This window comes from Vigna radiata, chromosome 7 (genome assembly GCF_000741045.1).
Source record: "Vigna radiata var. radiata cultivar VC1973A chromosome 7, Vradiata_ver6, whole genome shotgun sequence".
Lineage (NCBI taxonomy): Eukaryota > Viridiplantae > Streptophyta > Magnoliopsida > Fabales > Fabaceae > Vigna > Vigna radiata.
Window position 1 is genome coordinate 8,653,404 of NC_028357.1, and position 23,054 is coordinate 8,676,457.

Genomic DNA, 23,054 nt, shown 5'->3' on the forward strand with positions numbered 1-23,054 from the left:
GTCACTTTTTTTGTTTGGTGATTATTAAAATATATAATATCATTTTTTTATGATTATTAAAATATATAATAACTACCTATTTCCAACAACTTCTTTTTTTTTTTTTCAATTTCAGAATTAAGTAAATTTAATTTCTTTTTAAAATTGTTAAATTCCAAACATATATGATTCCTCTAAATAAAAAATATACCATAGAACAAAAACCCCTAAATAGGAAGAAATTTAGAAAAATAAATTAAGAAACAATTGTATAGTTACAACAGGAAAGACTAGAAGTCAATATAACCCCATTGTAGAAGTAGTTACAAAGAAAGAAATGTTACTCTTTTCCCCCATTCAGTTTTCTCTTCATAGTCACAACTTATGACATGAATTGCTTCCTTAATCAGTACTCGGGTGTTTGTGCCTTTGGGAAGTCCACCATCTTCCATCAAAGCAAAAGCAATTAAAACCGGTGATTGTCCAAATCGTTTCTCTAAACTTTTCATGGACATGAAGGATAATTCCTCTTCCTCTTCGTCATCATAGTCTACAAGTTCCTGATCAATGTCGTCATCAGATGAAGACTCGGAGTCACTAGAACAGCAACTGCAGGATGAAGGCCAGCAACAACTCTTCATCTTTGGCCTTTTATCAAGAAGTGGATCGAAGTCATATAATGCTTGCCTGTTGAACACACATCCAGTACCAACATAAAGAGGACCTTGAATCCCATCAAGGCATCTCATGTTGATATATGATACAAAGAAAGCAAAATTCAAAGAAGATATTAAAACTTTTATTTAGGGGACATAAAATCAATAAAAAATAACTTTTGCTACAGACGCAGAATCTAAACGCACATAAAACAACAAACAACTATAAAGAATGCAATTGGCAAACCTGAATCATTCCTGGATGATCATCCATGTTGCTCCCAGGCCATGGGTTACCGTCTTTCATAACCCAACCTTCTTCTGGTTTCTTCTGAGCCTTTGCAACCAGTATGTTAATTTTCACCTTGAATTCTTCGTATTCTCTCTGCAAAAGTGCAAAGGAAAATGCCTCGAGTCTCACATGGGCAGTAGAACAACATAAAAAAGAAAAATCAAAAGTAACTTTCATGGTTTATTTGTATAGTCCTCACCTTCATAGCCCTTGCGCCACAATGGTTGCCTTGCCTCAGCCAAACTGCAAGGTGCAACACCTCCAAATATTAGTCATTTGTGGTTTCAACAAGAATTCAATTACAAAAAAAAAAAAAATGACAGCGGTAAGGTTTTTTATATATTATGAGAATTTTAATATTTAGAATCATTTTTGTTCTACTGACATTGTAAATTTTTTATTCATGCATTGAATAAAGGTTAAAGATAGAAAAATGTAGTTCCATATATACATTGTTTGCGTTAAATTTGTTTACATTAATAAATTGGATAACGTTATATTCTAATAGTATATATAAATTTAAGTCTACATACATTATGAGCTCTTTAATTCATTATGGTGACAAACTTAAAGATTGTCCTCTTCTTGGTTGTTGCTCATTAAACTTTTCTTATCTTTCTGTTTCTCTTCATTGCTGTAGAATGCTTTCTGTCCTTCAAAATCCTCTACAGAACATAACACTGACTCAGAAAAAGTGTACAAACAAATTAATAGAAAGACCAGAGATAGGAAAACCATTGTGTTGGAGAATAATTAGGTACTAGGAGTTAAAGTTTGTTTCCATTTCCAATGTTAAATTAATAGAACAAGAAAAAAAAGGCATTCACCACTTCCGGCCACTGAAAAAGCTTGACCGTAGTTGTGTTGATTGTAGTCTCCATTTTCCTGCAAAAAAAAGACACAACATAACCTTTACGCGTTCAAATCCATTGTTAAGAGATTTTATGTATCATAATTGTTGAGTAACAAAACAATTATACTTGGAGAAGCAAGCAAAATAAGGTGGAGAAAATTGAATGAGAAAAGTGAATACCTGGTCCGAGAAACGGAATCCATTTCGGGAGTGAGAACCAGTAGCTGAGGCAGTACTCATGGCCATTGCAACTAGCAAGCGTGGATTGCCGAGAGAGCAGAAGGGTATTGCTAATATAAGAAATGGAGGGTTAAGAGTGATGATAAAGGAAGAAGGATAAGCACTATACCCTGAGAGTTGGCAAGTCGATGATTTGATTTAAAGTTCATAATTACTTCACTTGCTCAATCATGATAACTTCACTTGCGTAACGTTAGGTGCTACTTACTATGATGCTAGTGAATGTAAATGACATGCAGATGAGATGGTTCATTCAAGTATAGAATAATAACATGAAATGGAAAACGTAAATCGCACAAGTATGTTATGCATTGAATATAAAATCAAAGTGAAAATTTAGAAAAGCAGTGCATCAGATACTTGCCTCGCGGTAAATATAATATGAAACGATTATAAGAATAACTTCACCGAAAAAAAGGAGGTAAATTTAATAATAGCTATGAAAAACACATGTAAAAGGAAAAATTTGGCTATAAGCTATAATAGAGTGCAGTAGTATATCATTCACATCACATGGATCTTTCCAGTTAGAAAATGATTTATTTCATACCCAGTAGTAGACAAACTCTAGCATGTAAACTTTAAAAAAAAATTGCTTTCACTAGTCGCATCCAACCACTACCAACAAGGGTAGATAAAACTAAATGGTAAGTTACAGGCAATAGATAAGATTGATCTACTTGATTTTGAACCAAGTTTTCATGCTCAGTAATATGAAGGAACACTCAACTATGATCTACCTGGCAGTTTGATCACGTTAGCAATGACAGTTGATATCTTAAAATCCCAAAATAGCTCACTTCAGCCAATCCAGAACTACAAAGAAAACAGAGCTAAATGAGTACACAATCACCTAAAAAAAAGCAAACACAAATGCCATCTTCACATGGAAAACGTGAAATCCACTTCAAAAACATATTAGTTTTTTTATACAATCTCGTTTTGGCACAGGTAGGTAAACACACTTTCATGAACTTCATGCAATATGGGCAAAGCCACTTTAAGCCAATTAAATCATGAAAACAGAACAAGTTTACTAATTACCAACTGTAGCCCTAATTATACTTTGGGGAGCTTCATCATTAGGTAGCACAATACCCGCCAGCAAGAATAACTTACATGATCCACAGAAGATTTGTTAGTAAACTATATCAGCAAAATAGAAAACAAAGCCCGAACAAGGTATTAAGACAATTAGTCAATCCAATGAATCGAAGCCAGAAAACTAAAATCCAGAAATTTCTTGCAGCACAGTAACCTAGTTTCCTGGAACAGAAAAAACGCTACACCAAAGAGAAGCTAGAACGATGTACCTCAGGTTGTAGCACGAGTGAAAACTTCGCTGTCCGCCGGTCCACGCAACCACCGTTGCAGCTCCGTCTGTCTATGGTTTTGCGACTACGATTCTAAGAGAAAAATGAACCATGGCCAATCGAAAGCAGAAATCAATGAAAAGAGAAAGTGTAAGGAGGATGAAAGGAAAAAACGAACCAGAACGAAACGAACGTACGTGCAAAGAAGAAAGGGAGATGAATGTTGTGGTGGAATGAAAATGAAGAAAGGAAGAAAGTGATTTTAGGGTTTTTTAGAGGGAGAAAGGATTTAGTCTGAGGTTTTGGAATGGGAGGGAATAAAATTTGATAATTGGGGATTTTGAGAGGGAAATGGGTTTTGGAATTCTGGAAAAAGAATTAGTTTAAAATTTTTAAAGATAAGAAACCTAAAAATTAGGAAGAAAATATAATATTATTGGAAGAGGTTATAAACCTCTCTTAAAAACAACTAAAACTCCCACTATCATTGACAATCAGATAATTCAAATCAAACATTTTAAAATATGTCAATTTGAGGAGGTTTTTTATAACTCCCTCAAAATAACCCCCTTTAAATAAGCTTTTTTTTGTAGTGCTATACTTTGGGGCGATTTTGGTTTTAGTCCATTTTCAAACTAATGTACAATTTAGTACTTCAACTTTAGAAAACTCTGGTTTTAGTCCTTTTTACCAAATTTTTTTAACTTTATTTGTTGTTTCAAGCACGTTTCATTATAGCATTTGGATTGTTTATACTGTTTGACACATTTTTGCTTCAATGTTAACTGAGAAACGTGCTTGAAACAACAAATAAAGTTAAAAAAATTTGGGAAAAAGGACTAAAACTAGACTTTTATAAAGTTGGAGGACTAAATTGTACCTTAATTTAAAAATGGACTAAAATCAAAATCGCCCCAAAATATAGGGACTTAAAACATATTAAACCCTTAAAAAATCTATCATTTTATCCACTGGTATCTATGAAAAAATATCCGATTTTTTATACTCGTAACTAGTTATTGATATTCACAAATTCTAGAAATTGTAATAATTAAAAAATGTACAGATATGGTTAAATATATTTTAAGTAATAAATAAAAAGATTTGTTAGGTATGATTTAAAGAATTTATTTTATTTTAAAAAACTTTTTAAAAAATAAGCTTTGATGAATATTTATTCAATTACATTTTTATTATTGTTATATGTTTACAAATTTGTTAATTATTCTTATGTAGTGATATATATTATTGTTAGATAATAATAAGTAAGAATAAAATATTATATTTTTCTAACAAATATTATACTTATAAATTATAAAATATATGTAAGGGAGTTTTAATAGAAATAATAAGTTTATCTCTACTTGTCCTGTCTAAAAGAATCTATCCCATTATCTATGGTATTTATGAAACAATACTTAATTTTTATATTTGTGACTAGCTATGGATATTTGTTATGAGATCTTAAAAATTTTAATTATTAAAAAATATATAAATATGGTTAGAGCTGTCAAAACGGGTAATCCGGCTCGACCCAGCCCGGCTCACCACGGGTTGGTCACTTAGTGAGTCAACCCAACCCGGCTCATTTATTAGCAAGTCAGAAAAACTTGAACCCGGCCCGACCCACCACGGGTTGGTGGGTAAACGGGTTGGCTCACTAGCCCATTTAATTATGTTTTTTTTAAAATAAAAAAAATAAAAACTTTCTGTAATTTAAATTTAAACAATTTTCACTCCAAAAAAATTATGTTAAAAACAATTCAAAATAATAATAAAAAGTGCAATATAACCCAAATGTCATTCAAAAAGAAACACAAAAAACATATAAATAAGTTTCTTATATTCATAATTTTTTGTTCTTGTTGTAACCATTGACCCTTGTTCTTGTTGTCTCCAAATTCACTGATAAAGATTTTCCTAATATCAAAACAATTCTGACAATCAATAAAAAAATATTAGTCAAGAAAAAGAGAACTAGTAATCAACAACATCAACAAAAAATTAATAGTTTAATCTGTAACATAATTTCTCAAATTCAAAGATATCAAAAAGAGCTTGTTCAAATAATGTATACTCAAATTGTTTAAATAAAATGAACAAAAGTCTGATACAAGCATGTCAGAACATGAAAAAATCATTCCATGTCTTCAAATCCCCCAGAACAGAAAACAAATGCGCAAACCCCTAATTTTGTCATTATAGGGTTTTTGAAAATAAAAAAAGAGAGAAAGAGAAGTGAGAAAACAAAAATGTGGAGAAAAGAAAAGAAAAAAGGAATGGTGTTTTACCTGCTCCTTAAAGAATTTCAGTGAAATGAGGGTGAGAGCACCATAAAATGAGAGCAAGTACTGTGAGAGTGATTTGTGAGAGTAGAGGTTACTTTTTTGGTATACACCGTGAGTGAAGAAAGTGTTTTATTTTGTAGGATTTCATAAATAAAATAATAAATTAAAAAAATAAAATTAGGTAGGTGGATTGGTGGGCCAACCCAGCTCACCATAGGTTCAACCCGCATGAGCCGGATCTAAATGAGCCGGGTTGAAATCTAACCCGCATATAAGTGGGTTGCATTTTTCAAACCCAACCTGATTCGAACCCGTGACGGACCGGGTTGGCTCGCGGGTTGTGGCCCATTTTGACGGCTCTAAATATGGTTAAATATTTTAAATAACAAATAAAATGATTTGTTAGTTATGATTTAACATTATTTTATTTTAAAATATTTTTTAAAAAATAAGATTTGGCAAATATTTATTCTATTAGAAAAATATTATTAAATATTAGTTTATGTCCTTCGATCTGTCATGTGATTACAAATTAAAAGATATCATGATATATTGTTAGTTATTATTATATACTGTTATATATTATTGTTAGATAATAATAAGTAAGAATAAAATGTTGTACTTTTTCTAGAAATATTAGGCTTATAAAATATATGAGACAATAAGGTTTTGAGCGAGGTTTTTAATAGAAATGACAACATATTAAGGAAGAAGGGAGGAATTTTGGAAGGATGGAAGGATGAATTAAAGAGTAAGAGGTAGGGGAGCTTACGTTTTTACATTCTTTTTTCTTGTTTTCTTGTTTTTTTTTTTTGTCTTTTTATTTGTATGTGATGTAACAATGTAATATTTTATGAGTCTAAATTGTGGAATTGGTGTTATTTAGTACGATTGTGATGATATGTTAATATGTGTTTGTTTGGAAAGTTAAATGTATGTTTGTGTTTAGTGACTCAATGAAAGGTGATGAAGGGTAATTTTGCGTAGTTATACTGGAGGTGTAAGGAGAGTAATGAGAAGTGACATATATATAATTTGTCGAGGCTCCTAGGTGAGTAATAGAAACTGACATGTATATTTTGTGGGGCTTTCGAAGGGAGTAATGGGATGTAACACTTGTATTGATAAGTTGTGTATGAGAGTTACAAATTGGTTTTTAATGTTGAATTCACTTGTGGTTGTAATATTGTAATTGTATGACGTTGTGAGACACTTGGATATCTAAAGTTTGTGTTATTTGTTATATTATGATTGATGTGTACATTGGTTATGATGTTTTAATGTTGGGTTAAATATGTTTTTAGTCCCTATACTATCAAGCGGTTTTGGTTTTAGTTCCTATTTCAAAGTAAGGTACATTTTAGTCCCCTTTCTTAAAGAAACTTTGATTTTAGTCCTCCAAAGCTAACATCGTTAAAAGCCAACTGATGTGGTTAACGGTAGACTGACACGATTTTTTTTCTTATACTGAGTTAGTGTTTCTCAACTTTTCTCCCTCTCTTTCCCTCGTCTTTTCCTTCCATCTTCCATCTTCAACCCAACCTTCGGTCGCAGATGCATCATCTCGATCCTCCCCAGGCGTCGACACATCCAGCGACTCAACATCATCAAGTAGTACTCCAAATTGCTCGCGACGCCGCGTTGGAACGACGAGGCTGCTATTGTAGCCATATCCGCCCACCCCTTACTATCCACCAAAACCACAACGCTTGGAGAGACCATCTGCAAGTCTGCCAAGAACGTGGCAGCATTTCCGAGGTGGTGGAAAATCACTAGGGAAAGGAGCACGGTGGTACTCTCGCCGTCCACGAGCTTCACTACCTTAAAGGAGAGTGTCTCAAAGGTTCGGAGCGGCACGAAGTTGACTTGGACGTGAATCCTGAGTTCGAGAGCGAACTGCTCGAGGTTTTCGCGTACCAGCGTGCTCTCGACGGCGTACTCTTCGGGAATGACGATGGTGATTCGGAGAAGCGGCAATTTCATGGCCTTCTCCGCTATCTCCTTCATGAGAGAAGCGTATTGGATCTCAAGGCCGATGTCGAAGTCGATAACATGCATGAAGGAGCACGCAACGTGATCGAGAACCACCTGGTTGGTGGTGAAGATCGAGAACATTGGGATCAACGAGATTCCGGAGAAGGCCTTGAAGAAGGGAGCACCAAAGTCATCATGTAAGCCCAAGTCCTTCATGATGGAGTCCCAATCCAAGTTGTGTAATGCATGGTCGTCTAGGCGAGACAATCTTGGGAGTCTGTGACAACAACTGAGTGATCGATGGGCTTTTCGAAGCCTGGGCTAGGGCTTCAACACAGGTCAAGGACAGAGGTGGGCTCGTAGTAGAGGCCCGTGGTGTTGAGTTTGGGAAGTGCAATGGTACGGAGTAGGTTATTAGTGGGTTTTGGGTTAGCCTGTGGGGATGAGGGAATGGGAGCTCTCATCGCTTGGTGAAGACTACTAGAAGGTTGAAGAAGGGGGCTTTCTATTGTTATTACTGTAGCCCTTTTATCTTTGCTTGTGTGCGTGTAAAGGGGTAGGAACCGGTTATATCGTAACACATGGTTGGTTTAAGATTTGAAATGTGTTTTTATGTTATGGGGAAATGTCTTGGGATGTGATATAATATTTGTTCTTTACTTGTGTATCGTTGTAAGGGGAGGGACCGGTTATATTGTTAACATGTGATGGTTAGGATTTTTAAGCAATGTTTTATGTTATGATGAATGTTCTTTAATGTGTATAATACCTGTGTTTTATTCAAGCATCATTTAAAAGAGAATGATCAATGTGCATGTGAGTTATTATGGGATATAAATCACATTGTTGTAGTGTTCGAATGAAGTGAGGGTTGCATGAGGGGTTCGCATAGAACCTTTAGTTTACTTTATCTTTCTTGATATATTGCGTTGTAGTGAGCCAGTTCAACATTCTCTAAACTAGAGTGATAGTTGGGGTGTAGGAATCTCGGTCTTCTCTTGCTTTCTTGCTGGAAGTGTTGGGATGGAGATAGTTATGGAGAACCTACCATGGAGTCTTGGGAAAGGAGTGGGGCCTTGCATCTAGGAGGAAGAATGTTCGATAAATAGGGTTGTCTTGGATGATAGTTGCACTGTAGTACGATGGTTTAAAAGATTATGTTGTGGTAGAGGAGATAAGTAATTAGATAGTATGATGAGCATGTTTAGGGCGGAGGAAGGGGGAAATCTTGTCTCTTGGTTGGTTGAATAAGTGTCGGGGCATCAGCTTGGGATAGACCGAAGACATTGGAAGTGAAGGGTTAGCCTTTCTTGGGGATGAGTTGGGTGATTGATGGGTGTCGCCGCCCAATCAAATTTGATTGCATAATAAGAAATGCAGTATAGCTAGGGAATGACCCTAGGTCGTCTCTCAAGGACCAAACTGCGGTTCAGAATCAGGTCTAACACAGTTGGGGGGGGGGTTTGAAATGTTGTTTGTGGATGCGGAAAAATTAAAATGAAATTAAAACAGTAAAAACGAAAATTCACGCTGGAACTAGGCAGCTCTGACCTTTGCTCAATGTTTTAACCATAACGTTTTCTACAGAGCTCTAAATGAGATGAGGTTTTTTGTCCTGGAAAGTAGACTCAATTATCTTTCATTTGATATATAAAACGTAGCATTTGGAGCTCTGGTCTGGTTGCAGTTAGTTTTTTAAAATCGAGTCCAGAGAGTGAAAAGGCTAAACCCAATACTAGAGCAAACAAATATCTAAACACAGTTAAAACTATCAATTGCAAAACTAATTTAAAGAAAGGAAAAACAAATAAACTACAATTCAAACTAATTTAAAGCTAAAGAACTAAACAACATATATTTTTTTCTACCAATGCAAATGACATATGCACCTTCTAAAAAAATTGAATTGAAAATGGCATAAAACTTAGACCTCTCGGCCATGACCTCACACACCCTGTAACAGCCGCTTGCCTTCAAAAATATAGAATCTAAACCAAGCCTTGCTGCTTCCAAGATCCGTGCAGCGTTCATCACCGATACGTTCCCCTCCTTCCTTTTAAAAACCAAAATAAAATCTAATTAGCTTCCTTGCTAAAATCAACGTGTGCTCCATCATTCGATGCTATGGTGTTTTCTCTCCAAACCAAATTGAATGCAATGAAAAGGTAATACACAAGTGTGGCCCACATCTACAGATGTTAGACGTGCTGCACCAGCTCTTCCAAAAACAAGAATGAAACCTTAAATTGAACCATTCCCTAGGCCGTGACAACGTTGGCAAAAAGAGAATAAAATAGTGCTGAAACAAAAACCGAGACCGAAACAAAAACCGAGACCATGTGCCTTTATAATCCATCAACGTTAAATTGAAAAGATTGTAGCAATTGCAAAATAAAACACAAATGGAAAGATGTTGCCTGCTCCCTCATTATTCATGAAAGACATTAAAAGAAAAGCCAAGTTCCAAGAAGGGGCTGGAAGCTAGCCCAAGGCACCGTGAAGCTACTTTTTCTCTAGCACATTCCACATTGCAGCTGCTCACTTTATCAATTAATTACCTTGGACCCTTTTCCTCCAGAACGAAAAGAAATGCTTGCTTCTAAAAGAAAAGAAATCAAAACCAGCGTGCTACTTCCTTAACTCTAGATAATTAAGTGCAAGCTGAATCAAACAAAAGCAAAGTGGCGGCTGGAATATGACTCAAGAGCGTAAGTTCCCTTTTCAACAGCTATCCAAAAAATACAAATTGTTCAAAGCTCTAGAAGAAAGGTGAATCCGAGAGTGGCAGCTGGTAGCTCCAATTTCCATTTAACCAAAATCAAAGTGTAACATGCTTCAAAAAAATGAAAACGTTACAGCCAAGTAAGTCCCAGCCAAGATCAGAGAAAATGAAAGAGTGTCCCCTTGCTGCAATCCCTAGGGTCTAGTATATGTCATGAAAAATGGGTGGGGTCCACCGTAAAGAAACCCTAAAGTGCCAAATCATCCTACTCTGTAATTGGGTTTAGTCTACACTACCAAAAATTGGCCCAAAATTACAAAACTTGGTTTAAAAAGCCTAATCTACTAAATTAAAATTTAATTAATTCTAAATTGTCTTTGTGGAGAGTCTTGAATAAATTGATGTCACTCCAAATGTCCCAAATTGTATTTCCAAAATTTTCCCTGAAAATAATAATGCAAATAATTAGCTCAGAAAATTCAAATTAATTAAAATTAGAATTTTCGGTCAAATTAAGCAGAATTACCAAAAACGGGAAAATACCGGACAATTAAACATAATTTCCTAATTAATTCTAGCACAATAAACTAAGTGAAATCAATAAAATATCGACTCATCAGTGATGAGAACGAGGAAGATGGTGAGAGGTTAGTCTGGGAGGAAGGTTAGGGTGTGTTTGAGGAAGTAGAATAAGAAAAGGAAGGAGTAGAGTGTAGCCTGGATGAGAGTTTGTAGGCGGAATAAAAGGTATGGACGGTTGATATTTACATGGAGAATGAGAGGAACAATGAGAAGATGGGAGTAGGTTTTAGGTATTTGAATGGCTGCGGAGGAGTTTATTGAAGTAAAATGAGGAAAGGATTTCACATGGGGTTTGTGTTGGAAAGAAAAGGTTTGTTTGCATGGGGAAGGTTGGCCGAGAGAAAAGGAAAAACTGACTTAGATCCCTTTAATGGTGGTGCACAAATCTTTTAAGCAGAGGCTATATTTTATTTTCTGTTCGGGTTTGGAGTGGATCTTTAGGAATTAATAAGAAATTAGGTAGAGAAGAGTAAAAGAAAGAAGTGCAGGAGAAATGCTAAAGAGACCAAGAGAGGGGTATTAAGTCTCAGTTTTGAGAAAGAAAAATAAAATAAAGTAAAGAAGGAAATGAGTGTTAGGACTGGTTAATAAATAGTAGAAACAGAAGAAAGAGAAATTTAAGAAAGGAAGAAGGATGAGAGAAATAGGGTATGTGATGTTAGCAAAAGATAATCCTAGAGTTAGAAGAAGTAGAAGTTGGATCTGTTGGATTTTTAAAGTGCATGAGAGGTAGTTGAAAGCAAAATAAAAGGAAAATGTAATATATTAAAATATGTTTTATTTGGGTATTTGAAGAAAAAGTGAAAAGTGAATGGGGTTGTTGGTTTCGTAAGAATAAAGTAGAGGGAGAATTGGGAAATTGAGTATGTGAGGGGATGTTGAGAGGATAAGGTCCCATGTGGGTCCCACGGTGTAGTCACATTAGCTCGTTTTTAACCGTGTTAATTTTGAATGATTAAAATCAAAATTTTTTGAAAGAAGAAGACTAAAATGTACCTTACTTTGAAAGAGAGATTAAAACCAAAACCACTTAATAATATATGGACTAAAAGTATATTTAACATTTTAATGTTTGTATGTTAACTTTCCCTTCTATTTTAATGATTGTGGTTTTTACCTACCATGACTTTATTTTATAAGAAAGCAACGTGTTGAGGAAAATACATTACGAAGATGAGTCAATATCGAAAGATATTTCAAACCATCTTTTAGGGTGTGTTCACTTGGGGGTGATGGGAGGTGATTGGGGGAGAGTGATTGAGTGAATTTGAGGATAATATTTTTTGTTAGTTTATTTGAGTGAATTTGGAGGTAAACGAGAGTGAATTTTGAAATAAATTTTTTTAATTTGTCATATAAACTAAATTCTACACCAATTCTCACAAACTTTATTTCAAAATTCACTCTCTTTTACCTTCAAATTCACTCAAAAAAACAACAAAAACAATTATCCTCAAATCCACTCAATCACTCTCCCTCAATCACCTCCCATCACCTCCAAGTGAACACACCCTTAATCTTTATGTCTTTTCTTTTTCAATAAAATTTACTTTTAAAATGTTTTTTTTACTGAGATTTTGAACAAAAATAAAAATGAAATTTTATTTTAAATTATATAATTTATATCAATTATAGATTTTAGATGGAAAAAAATTGGAGTGTTACATTTGTAAATTATTTGTATATTTTATTTTTCAAAATTTTAAATAAAATTATTTAAAAGAAAATATTTAAAATATAAACTTAGATTAAACAATTAACTTTTAAGTCTAATTTAAATCAAATTATTCAATAAAATATTAATATAAGTAAATTTAATCTTTTAAAGAAAATTAAATAAGTTACCTCAAAATATAAATTTTTAAAAAGTTCATCTTTTATAAATAATTTCATTTTCATTGGTAAAAAAATATATGAAAATTAAATTTAAAATAATTATTTTATGATTAATATTTTTTTATTAAAAAAAATATTTTCTAAATTTTAATTTAAAAAATATTTAAATAAAATTCACTAATAATTATCTTATGTAATTTTAAATTTTAAGACAAGATGTAATACTGAATTTACTACAAATATTCATATGTGGCTAGTTTGACTTTTTTTCCTTTTATGTGAAAATTAGCTAACCTATATTAGAAAAAAAAATTGTTTTTACCACAATTGGTTAATATATTATAATTTTCCTTAACATTAGTATTAATTACTTGTAACATTTTATTATGATTCTCTTAAGTCCTAACTTTTAGAAAAAGAAAAGACTCACAGCAAGCAAACTAACTTAGTATGAAAAGATCAAATTTATAATATGTTTGTTGTCACTCATTCTATATTAAAATATACTTCCAAGGTAAAACTAAAATTAAAAGCTAATTTGATTGTTATAAATTGTTAGCCAAAAAGCTTTGCTTAAGAGAAAAAATGGCTTGTTATTCTTTTAAAAAAGGTTTTAATTAAAATAAGCTATCTCATAAAATGAAAAATTTATTTATAAAATAAAAATATGGTGTAAAATTAAATTAATTTATATAAAATTATTTTTATCATACTACTCTTTTTACAACATAATAATACAATTGTCATAGGACAAATACATACAAATTTGAATTTTAAAATATAAAATATACTCAATGGATGAAATGTTGTTCTAATAACACATTTCTAAATAATATATAATATCAATTAAATTATATTAACATAAATCATATATATATATATATATATATATATATATATATATATATATATTATGGTGTCTGCTTTTTTTCCTTCCTTCAGAATTTCAGTTCAAAGAAGAATCTGTTTCGTTTGTATTCATCCATTTCTGGCATCGCACAGTGATTTCCCACCACCAATCTACCTCCTTCAATTCACTGTCATTGTTTGCTTGCAGTATCAATGGCGTTTTCCTCCGCATTCCAGGAGCGTCTCCACCAGATGGACTGTACTCGAATCCAACGCCTCTCTCTTCTCCAGGTCCAATTCGATTCACCACCATATTTTCAATATTTTCCCCTTCAATTTCCCCACAACGATGCTGAGATCTGAATCTTCATTTTCTACTCTGCAGGCCGAGAAGGAGTCGCAAGCCGACAAGTCCCGAGCTTTGGCTTCGAAACTCGCAAACATCAGGGCCTCAGAACAGAGGTGCTCCTGGCTCGATCACAAAATCGCATCTCAGAATTTCAAGCTTCTCGCTCTCAAGTGTCAAATCGAGAACCTCGAAGCCAAGCATGATTCGCTTTCGCTGCAACTCAGGTAGCCACGTGTGTATTCAAAATCTGAAATCGTTGATTAATTGGCCTCGTTTTAGGTCGTTGCAGAACGAGGTGGAGGAGCTCGAGGAATTGCGCGACACGAGAGAGAGCTTTTACGAGGCCAAGAGGATAGAAATGAAGAAATTCAAGGAAATTGCGGAGAGCTTTGTGGTGAATTGTAGAACGGAAGTTGAGAGTTTGAGGAATAGAGTGAACCTGGTAATTACATGTTACGTATAACTGAAAGGAAAACAATTAACAGATTGTCTTGGTATGAATTTGCACGAATTTAGAAAAAATGCATGATGTGATCTCAGTGAGTGCTTTCTAGATCATATTGCTTGATTATTAGACAGTTTGTTTGCTTGTTAATTTTAATAAATTTAAGTAGTTTATATTTGGATGTTAAGTCAATGTTTTTTAAGAGTGAATTTAAGTCTAATTCAATTTTATCACAATGATGTAAGATGAAGTTTGCATTCACTTATATACACTTAATTGGTTTTATCTCTACTCGATATGATACTTTGAACAATGCTTTTGTATCAAATTTTACTCAAACTTATCAATATCTTCTATATTGTCTTCCATCTCCTTTCTTTTCTTCTTGTTCCTTTGTAATGTGAGTTAATATGTAATTGCTGAATTTTTGGATTGGCATGTGTTTTTGGTTTTTTCAGCTGAAGTCCTCTTTCATGGAACTTAAAAGTAACAGTGGCAACTCTTGCAATTCCGAAATTACTGCTGCTGAAATGAGAAGGTTGGAACTCCAGGCTGAAAAGGACAATGTGTGTAGAATCATTGATTGCAACCACCAAATAAAAGCACAATTGCAAAAGCAGCTTCAGATTATTCTGATGACGCAAACACAAGATAAGGATTAGAGTTGAAGAGTGTCACCTTCCTTTTTCCAGTTTCTACCGTTCTTAGAGGCATATAGTTCCCGTCTGCACTAAAGCAAAGAAAAGGAGCATTCAGATATGAGACTAAGAGAAGCAATACATGTTTTTCTCATGCATAGTAGAGTAACCATCAACAAAATAAATAAAGAATCTAAATTCGTTTGTTAGTATATTTCTTATATCCGTCTGGACTAATTTTCTAAAAAGTATGCACATAGATCTACACGGAATGAGGCCAACAAGTATTCAGAGTTTTTAATCATATGATGAAATATTAAATGATAATAATATAATTATTGTTCAATTTATTTACTATTTTAATAGCTACAAAATATTTTGAAAACGTTAATTTATTCAAATATTAAATAATATGGTTTATTTTTTAAAAATTACGTACGTTAAAAGAATGTTTTAAAATTACAAGTTTTAAACTTTTTCTTTAAATTTGTAACGAATTTCAATCTAAACATATTAAGAATCAGTTGATTTAAATTGAATTTTATAGAAAACATAAAAATCTAAATTTTACAAATTTTAAACTTTTTCTTTAAATTTGTAACGAATTTCAATCTAAACATATTAAGAATCAGTTGATTTAAATTGAATTTTATAGAAAACATAAAAATCCCATCTAATCCTGATATAAATGTTAATTTCTTATTGTTCTTTTAGATTATACATAGACATACGTCAATTCTTAATATAGTTAAAAAGGTAAAAGTGCCAAGAATATACTTTTGGGAAATATTTTTAAAGTTTCAATTAATATTCTAAAAATTTATGATAAAAAACAACTTGTTAAACACACTTGTTGAATAGAACATAATCTTAAAGTGTTTATGTAGGTTAGACGATACTATATGCTAAACAATTCACTTCATCCAACGATGAAGCCTTCAATCAATTGCTTGGTATTTTAGTGAAGCTTAAATGATAAAATCTTACCTGAATGGTAGATAACATAAAAAAGACTTTGTTCTGAAAAAGTATTAAATGTCATTAAATATTCAACATTTAAAAACAACAAAAATGATAAGAGAAAAGACATGCATATCTACTATACTTTCTTCCAATTACCTAATACATGCATTCACTTGTTCCATCATATGCAAATTAGAAGTGGACGTTTGGAACAAAGAAGAAATTCATAGAATGTTCTCTCCATAACAAGTTGTGCCAGATAAATAGTACTACCTACTTTTGTCAAAGTACTGAAAAAGCAAGCTTGCTCTGACAAATTGACTTTAACCAACGACTGCTTCATACGACAAGACTGAGAAAATTCAAGAATCAAGGCCAAAGCTTTATCTAACGAATATCTTTTAGAGAAGCCTTTAAATAAAAGATTGAAGTACATGAAAAACACTAGAAGGGAGTTGAATAGTGTTTATGGAAAACGTTCGCAACCCTTCTGATATAGCACGTTGTCAAGCATGTAAAATATTCTTTCAAAGGCTTAAACGCTTGACTTGAAATATAAGCTTTAAGAACATAAATGTGCTATCCAGAATAATTTCTACTGCAGTGTTTGTAAGAACGTCATTTAAAAGTAAAGGATCATTTAGCCTAGAAGTTCTTAAATTTTTCAAATATAAAACTCAGTTGCAGGTTTTCAAAGAGGACTGTTTAGTAAAGAGAAGAGAGAATAACACAAGAGATTTTATACTGGTTTGCTCCAGCTAAGCTACGTCCAGTCTCCTCCACAGAGAGTTCTACTATAATCTTCACCTAATTACAAATGAGTATTAGCACCACATCTAGTACTCAGCTACTTCGTTGAAATTTCTTTTGAGTATTCGCATCACTCTTGGTACTCAGCTACCTCACCGAGATTTCCTTTGAGTATTCATACCACTCTTGGTACTCAACACCTTGCCAAGATTTCCTTGAATATTCGTACCACACCTAGTACTCAGCACCATGCCGAGATTTCCTTGAGTATTCGAACCACTCTTGGTACTAGACAATTGCGCCTAGATTTCTCAACTCAAAAGAGTTCAACTGAAAGTGTTTTAATTCTCTTTAGAATTGTAATGAACGATTGGTTTCAAGTAATTTAGACTAAATCTTTCCACGAGATGATTTGATTACAATAGAATACAATCTAAACACTCATAGATGTTTCTCTCTAGAATCTTACAATAGCAAGAGATTTGACACTTAAGCTCGAGAGTATCTCTTTCTCTTTTTTCTTCTCTTCTCTTCTTTTCAGCTCAGATGTATTCTTTTCTTTGAGCTCTTCTCTCTTTTTCTCTTTAGGAAGAATATGTCATTGTAAGCTTTGCGCACTTTGGCCATCCTCTTTTTCTATCCTCTTGATTTTCTTCTTGAGAGATATTATATTTATAGGCTTTATGAATATTTGTCCATTAAACAGTGTTTATAGTTTGTAGCCTTGATGCTTGTGTTTTCTCTTTCTTCTTTTCACAACAGGCATTGTGTAAGTCAACTTTGTTAGAGCATACATGCTTTTTTAGTCCTTTGCTTGAAGTATGTTGTACAATCTTTTTAGAATTTGCTTCAAGAGAGGAACATTCCATGATTATCTTTTTTGTCTCTAACGTCCACATTTGATTTTTGATCTGTAGCACTATGGATGCGTGTAGAATAGCTTATTTGCAAAATTAGGGTAAATTTTGCATGCAACAGATATGACTTTTCTTATCACTTTTGTTGTTTTTAAACGTTGAACATTTAATCTCATTTAATGCTTGCTAAGAACAACAAAGTGTTTTTTGATTTCCTACTGTTAGGTAGCATTTTACAATTAAGCTCTTTTAATTTGAAGATACCAATCATATAGATATTTCATCATAAAATGACGTGTCTATTTCGCTTGTGGTATCCTCTTGATTTAAGTAAACGCTTCTTTTGCTTTTGTCTTTTTGTAGACAAATATTTAACTTGCTCAGGATTTCTTATGTGTTTTAACAATTATGTCTTTTAATTGTTTTAGTCGAAGACATCGTCTGAACCTATTTCGATTTTGAGAGAAGCCAAATACCTACTTCGGGTATTTTAAGCATCGAGTGTTTAGTTCAGTTCTTTCTCAAATGTCTTTAAACACGACATCGTCTAGTCAAGCATCTGGTTGCTCTAGCCTAAGTGTTTTTCGATTTCCTAAGACCTAAGTGTTTTCATATATTTCTATGTTTAGGGGTTCAGGTTCTAGTTTTTGTTTGTTTGGGGTTTAGACTCTGTTTTTATCCTAGGTTACTTTCTGATCTTTTATCTGTTTTAATGTTATTTGATTAAACTTCAAAACATGAGATCGTTTGTTCATATAGACGATTTTGTCTTTAACAAATATGAGTCAAAGAAAGAATGAAGTGATTAACATAATTGTATTGAACATATATCTTCTTTGTGAGAGTAATTGTCTAAAGACTTGTAAGCAATATGATTGATTGTACATTCTGAAGAGAATTCAAACACTTGTTGATTAACTGAATTGAGTTAAAGGATTACAGGCAACATATCAGGTTGATACCATGATTGTCTAGTGGAAACCAAGAGTGGGTGAAACTCAACTAGGTGGTATATAAAAAGGATACCAGAAACGTATAAGGATATCGGGAGTGGTGAAAAATACTACGCAACTAGGAGCTGGTAAAACTCAATTAGACGATATATCTAAAGGATACCAGAAGCATCTAGGGATACTAGGAGTGGTGAGAATATGCAATTGTAACTTGTTAAAGATTATAGTTGAATCCTCTAAGGTTTAGAGGAGACTAGACGTAGCTCAGGTGGAGCGAACTAGTATAAAAACGATTGTGTGCCATTGCTCTATTCTCTTTAAATGCTTCTCTTACAAACTTGTAGTTGCACTTTATTTTTTATATAAAAACTTCTTACATTAAACGACTATTTGTTAAAAGGAAGTTTTATTAAAACACTACAACAAACACTTCTCAACAATTGAAACGAATTTATTGTTTAAACTGATTTCAAAGTCGAGCGTTTAACAATTTACGTAAAATCTTTGATCTTTGACAAAAGTGTTGTATCGTAATTGTTGTGAAAAAGTTTTCCAATAACACTATTCAACCCTCCCTTCTAGTTTTTTAAAAAAATAATTAAATTTTTAAAAAAATAAATAAACAAAACAACGTAATAAGTAACTAAATCCTAGATCCAAACTATAAATCCAAATCAAGAATACAAAACTAATAAAATTAAATAAAATTAAGAAAATCATCAACCATTAAAAATTAATTAAAACTAAATTTTAAAACAAAATTAAAATGATAATTAAAAAATGGATGTGAGCGTCTAGGTGTAAGAGAGGAAGAGTGACTCGTGTAACGCTAGGTTTAAAAGAAGTGTCATTAAGAAAAAAATGGATAGGTGAAATTAATATATGAAGAGACAATTTTTTTTTTTTTTTTTACCCCAAGATCATTTCAAATATTTAAAAAAATTTAAGAGTGCAGGAAGAAAAGTGAGGAGTTACATAAAGAAAGCCCCTGTTTGAGAAACTAAAACTAGGTCGCTGGTCCCATTGGCAGGATCCTGTTATCTCTAGAATCTTCCGTGATAAGGGGAGTGGTAAAAAAACCCTAATGAATAATAGATAACAACGACAGATCAATTGCTTGTTCTAGCATTTTCCAAACCCCAATATAAAAGAAAACAAAGTCCGCAGAGTAGTTGTCTGAATTCGCTACTTCAATTTCGATTCAGTGAAACAATGGCTCAAGACTTGACATTGGATTTGGAGGAACTTCGTCACCTCCACAGCATCGCCAAAAGACCTCGAACCCTCTCTTTACTCTCCTCTGAGATTCGCAACCTCGAGAAGGTTCTCAGTTTATACACACATTGCAAATTTCCCTGATTTAGCACTTCTTGTTCGTTATTTCGCATTCCCTGTTAAAATTTATGAGGTGATTTTGCAGATATCATCAGATGCAAATGCTGCTCGTGCTCCTCAGATTCCTACTCCTATTTCAACCGGAGCTAAGGTGTCGCCTTCACCTGCACTGAGCTATTCCACGCTAGCATCGTTCAGTTGGGATCAGGATGTTGACAAAGTTAAGGTAAGGAGTCGTATAATTCTATTTGTGGAGGAGATATTGGCTATCATGGTTTTAAGTATGTATCTGAATGTCATTGATTGAAACGGTGTTTTCTACCCCTGTTCATCTTTTGGTTGTTTCAACCATTCCTCTCCATCTTGTGTTGTGTTGTGCTTAATGAGAAATTATTACATGATCTTAACTACCGTGGTCTCAGTTAATCTCACCGGACTCGTAGTTGAGTTGTAATAGTTCTTTCTCGTAAGGTGAAAGTCTGGAATACATGTTACATTGAGATTGGTCGAATCTCCACTGTGTTACGTAATTGGCCGCACTAGGATCCTTGGTGGTCTGAAATTATCTAATTATTTATGAATAGGACGCATTTTCCTTTGGCTAATTATCAAATTGAGTTTCTTGTTAATTTACTTTAGTTAGCCACACGCTAAATCACAAAGTTTAGATTTTGAGTGTCAGAAAATTTGTTTTATGGTATTGGAGATGACCTGTGTTCTTCTCCCGGGACTGTTAGACATGTTTTTTTTAAGAATTTCTCTGACCGACACACATGGTGGTGCTGTCGTTCAACGAGATGGTGGTGCAGTGGTAGAATCACGGGAACACAATGAGGTCATGGAGGTTGCCAAGGTAAAGAGACTTTACCCTTTGAGAATTTTAATGAGGTTGAGGCAAGGTTGTTGGAGTATGCATGTCGTATTTTGAAGCATTGGAGAGGGTAGGGATAAGAAAAGGAGTGATCTTGTTTGAGCAGTTATAGAGGCCATCTTGTTTATCTTTGTTGGTGTCCGAGAAAGAATGAAGACGATGGAAAGATAAAAGAGAAAGTTTAAAAGGGCTATTTGTGATGTGTTTCTAGCAATCGCAGGCTGTTTAAAACCTTAAAAAAATAGTTTATTCACGTTAACCAGGATAAAATAACTTCAGGCTTTTCTTATGTTTGAAGTAGCAAAGGGTACATGTGGTTTATTTTAGCATTGGTGAGGGAAGGGAGAAGATGGGGGTTTGAAGGGCCGAAAGAAATGTTTGGTTGACTTGATGAAGAAGAGGGATCGTTGTGGAGGAGCAATGGAGGTCATCTTTTCTGCGTTTATTGGTGTCAGAAAGAATGCAGAGATCAGATAGAGAAGAAGGAAAGTTGTAAAGGGTTATTGGTAATGTGTTTTTAGTGATTTCAGGTAGTTTAAAACCACAGAAAAAATTGTTTATACTCGTCAAAAGATAAAATCATTACTGGCGATTTTAAACCATAAAAGTGGAACTTGCAAGTTTTCTAATGTTAATACTAACGACGGAATAAGAAAGGATCAAATTGACCATGAAATAATAAAATGTTAAATTGAAATTTTTGAAAGATAAAATACCAAATTAAACATAAAATAAAAGATGAAAGGACTAATAAATTTAATCTTTATTTTTTGGAAGTGAATAGGATATAAGCAAAGCTGTCATTCCGCATTGCATGTATCTCATAATGCTAGAAGGCTTAGATTCCGCCATATTGTGGCATATAACGCTGCTACCATTTAGCAGCATTGATTTGAAGTTGATTTTACGTAGTATTTCTGAAAATTAGAGGTGTCGAACAAAGTTCGATATAAATAGTTATCAAGTTCCATTTTGTAAGGTAGAAGCAAGAAACCACTGCTTCCGTGTCTTTCTCTAAAACTGCTGCAATTTCACACATCAATAGCCTACAGCAAAGCACACGCCGTAAGTAAACAGTTATATTTTTTATCAAAAGTATCAAATTTCTCCTAATGGCTATACTTGTTTTATTTGTTGTTTGACAGATATATGTATCAATGGAGGGAATTGATGAGAATAAGATTGAATCTGAGTTTAAGTCAATGTCATTTGATGTTAAGTTCCATGATGTTCAAGGGAAGAATTACCGTTGTGCAATATCGAAACTGCATAAGGAGATAGTACCGGAGAAATGTAAGGTTCTGGTCAAGCCCAAAAGGGCAATCATCACATTAGTGAAGGCTTCCAAAGGAAACTGGCTAGATTTACACTTCAAAGAGGACAAGGTAGTAAGATAACATTAAAATGACATTTCCCTGTTAATCAACGTGATAAAGTTGTAACTTTGTGTTGATGTTACAGCTAAAGCCAAATTTGGATAAAGAGAAAGACCCAATGGCAGGAATCATGGACATGATGAAGGTCAGATTCTGTTTCATCTTTAGTTGGCTTTAGCTACTTTGTTTGAAGTTTATGCTTATATGCATTTACCATTGGGAACATTCAATTTGACTTTTGATATACATTTAATATTGCAGAATATGTATGAAGAAGGGGACGATGAGATGAAGAAAACAATTGCAAAAGCATGGACTGATGCTAGATCTGGGAAAACAGCTGACCCTTTAGGTAGCTACCGTTGAGCATCAAACAGAGATTCAGATTTTTAGTTCCTGTTTCTTGAGATTGATCTGCTCTATTGAATTACAAGATTTTGTTATAAAAAGAATGCTAGACCCATGGTCATGGTACTTGTAGAAGTTTAGATGTGCAGTTAATTGTTACCGAAGTTCTACTTTTTAATATAATGATATGGTTGTGGTCTGATGTTGCTCCAATATTTGCTTTTTGTGACTCACTGAGTTTTTCTTTCAATTACTTTTTTTTTTATTTACAATTATCAAAGTCAAGATTTTTCTTAAAAATGACAGTTTGCTATAAGCTTGGTGATTAAAATTTATTCCGAAATTATGTAATTGATATTTTTTATTTTATTATAAAATTAGGTTAATTACACAAATTTCATAAAATTCAAAATCCTTTTAATATCAATTGAAACATAGATCAAAATCCTTTTAATGTAAAGTCAAATATGAAAAACTGGCATAAAAATTATGTTAAGAGGTCTTGTAATAGGACTAATAAGAACATTGTATATATTTAACATAATTATTTTATTTTTTTCTAATATAATTTCTGTATTATTTTAT

General features: G+C 33.1%; 4 protein-coding genes across 6 annotated transcripts; 2 read left to right on the top strand and 2 right to left on the bottom strand.

Moving 5' to 3' along the window:
• Positions 1 to 834: 834 nt before the first annotated feature.
• On the bottom strand, positions 835 to 3,890 carry LOC111242115 (cellulose synthase A catalytic subunit 4 [UDP-forming]-like). Its single transcript, XM_022784428.1, has 6 exons — positions 3,334 to 3,890; positions 2,761 to 2,836; positions 1,961 to 2,070; positions 1,755 to 1,812; positions 1,127 to 1,186; positions 835 to 1,020 (listed from the first exon to the last, which is right to left on the bottom strand). Exons 3-6 carry the CDS (start codon positions 1,981 to 1,983, stop codon positions 859 to 861), a joined length of 303 nt encoding a protein of 100 aa, XP_022640149.1. The 5' UTR covers positions 1,984 to 2,070; positions 2,761 to 2,836; positions 3,334 to 3,890; the 3' UTR covers positions 835 to 858.
• A 3,213-nt stretch (positions 3,891 to 7,103) lies between these two features.
• Positions 7,104 to 7,811, bottom strand: LOC106766027 (scarecrow-like protein 15). Its single transcript, XM_014650789.1, has one exon. The coding sequence runs from the start codon at positions 7,809 to 7,811 to the stop codon at positions 7,104 to 7,106; it is 708 nt and encodes a 235-aa protein (XP_014506275.1).
• Positions 7,812 to 13,682: 5,871 nt separating this feature from the next.
• On the top strand, positions 13,683 to 15,304 carry LOC106767695. Of its 3 annotated transcripts, none has more exons than XM_022784429.1 (5): positions 13,687 to 13,705; positions 13,793 to 13,875; positions 13,970 to 14,157; positions 14,213 to 14,375; positions 14,837 to 15,304. In XM_022784429.1, exons 2-5 carry the CDS (start codon positions 13,798 to 13,800, stop codon positions 15,038 to 15,040), a joined length of 633 nt encoding a protein of 210 aa, XP_022640150.1. In that variant the 5' UTR covers positions 13,687 to 13,705; positions 13,793 to 13,797; the 3' UTR covers positions 15,041 to 15,304. The 3 variants fall into 3 exon arrangements, with proteins under 3 accessions (XP_014508122.1, XP_022640150.1, XP_022640151.1); XM_022784430.1 differs by having other exon boundaries at positions 13,691 to 13,709; XM_014652636.2 differs by having other exon boundaries at positions 13,683 to 13,875.
• Positions 15,305 to 19,620: 4,316 nt separating this feature from the next.
• On the top strand, positions 19,621 to 22,682 carry LOC106765777 (calcyclin-binding protein). The gene is made up of 5 exons (XM_014650508.2): positions 19,621 to 19,862; positions 19,960 to 20,100; positions 21,891 to 22,130; positions 22,207 to 22,266; positions 22,383 to 22,682. Exons 1-5 carry the CDS (start codon positions 19,752 to 19,754, stop codon positions 22,485 to 22,487), a joined length of 657 nt encoding a protein of 218 aa, XP_014505994.1. The 5' UTR covers positions 19,621 to 19,751; the 3' UTR covers positions 22,488 to 22,682.
• Positions 22,683 to 23,054: the final 372 nt, after the last annotated feature.

Excerpts from the sequence above, each read along its gene's own strand:
- LOC111242115 (XM_022784428.1), bottom strand. The coding sequence starts at position 1,983 with ATGGATTCCGTTTCTCGGACCAG. Across the intron at positions 1,813-1,960 it reads GATTCCGTTTCTCGGACCAG|GAAAATGGAGACTACAATCA; the intron begins GTATTCACTTTT and ends TTTTTTTTGCAG. Across the intron at positions 1,021-1,126 it reads GTGGCGCAAGGGCTATGAAG|AGAGAATACGAAGAATTCAA; the intron begins GTGAGGACTATA and ends GCACTTTTGCAG.
- LOC106766027 (XM_014650789.1), bottom strand. The coding sequence starts at position 7,811 with ATGAAGGACTTGGGCTTACATGATGACTTTGGTGCTCCCTTCTTCAAG.
- LOC106767695 (XM_014652636.2), top strand. The coding sequence starts at position 13,798 with ATGGCGTTTTCCTCCGCATTCCAGGAGCGTCTCCACCAGATGGACTGT. Across the intron at positions 13,876-13,969 it reads AACGCCTCTCTCTTCTCCAG|GCCGAGAAGGAGTCGCAAGC; the intron begins GTCCAATTCGAT and ends TCTACTCTGCAG. Across the intron at positions 14,158-14,212 it reads TCGCTTTCGCTGCAACTCAG|GTCGTTGCAGAACGAGGTGG; the intron begins GTAGCCACGTGT and ends GCCTCGTTTTAG.
- LOC106765777 (XM_014650508.2), top strand. The coding sequence starts at position 19,752 with ATGGCTCAAGACTTGACATTGGATTTGGAGGAACTTCGTCACCTCCAC. Across the intron at positions 20,101-21,890 it reads AGGATGTTGACAAAGTTAAG|ATATATGTATCAATGGAGGG; the intron begins GTAAGGAGTCGT and ends GTTGTTTGACAG. Across the intron at positions 22,267-22,382 it reads GAATCATGGACATGATGAAG|AATATGTATGAAGAAGGGGA; the intron begins GTCAGATTCTGT and ends TTAATATTGCAG.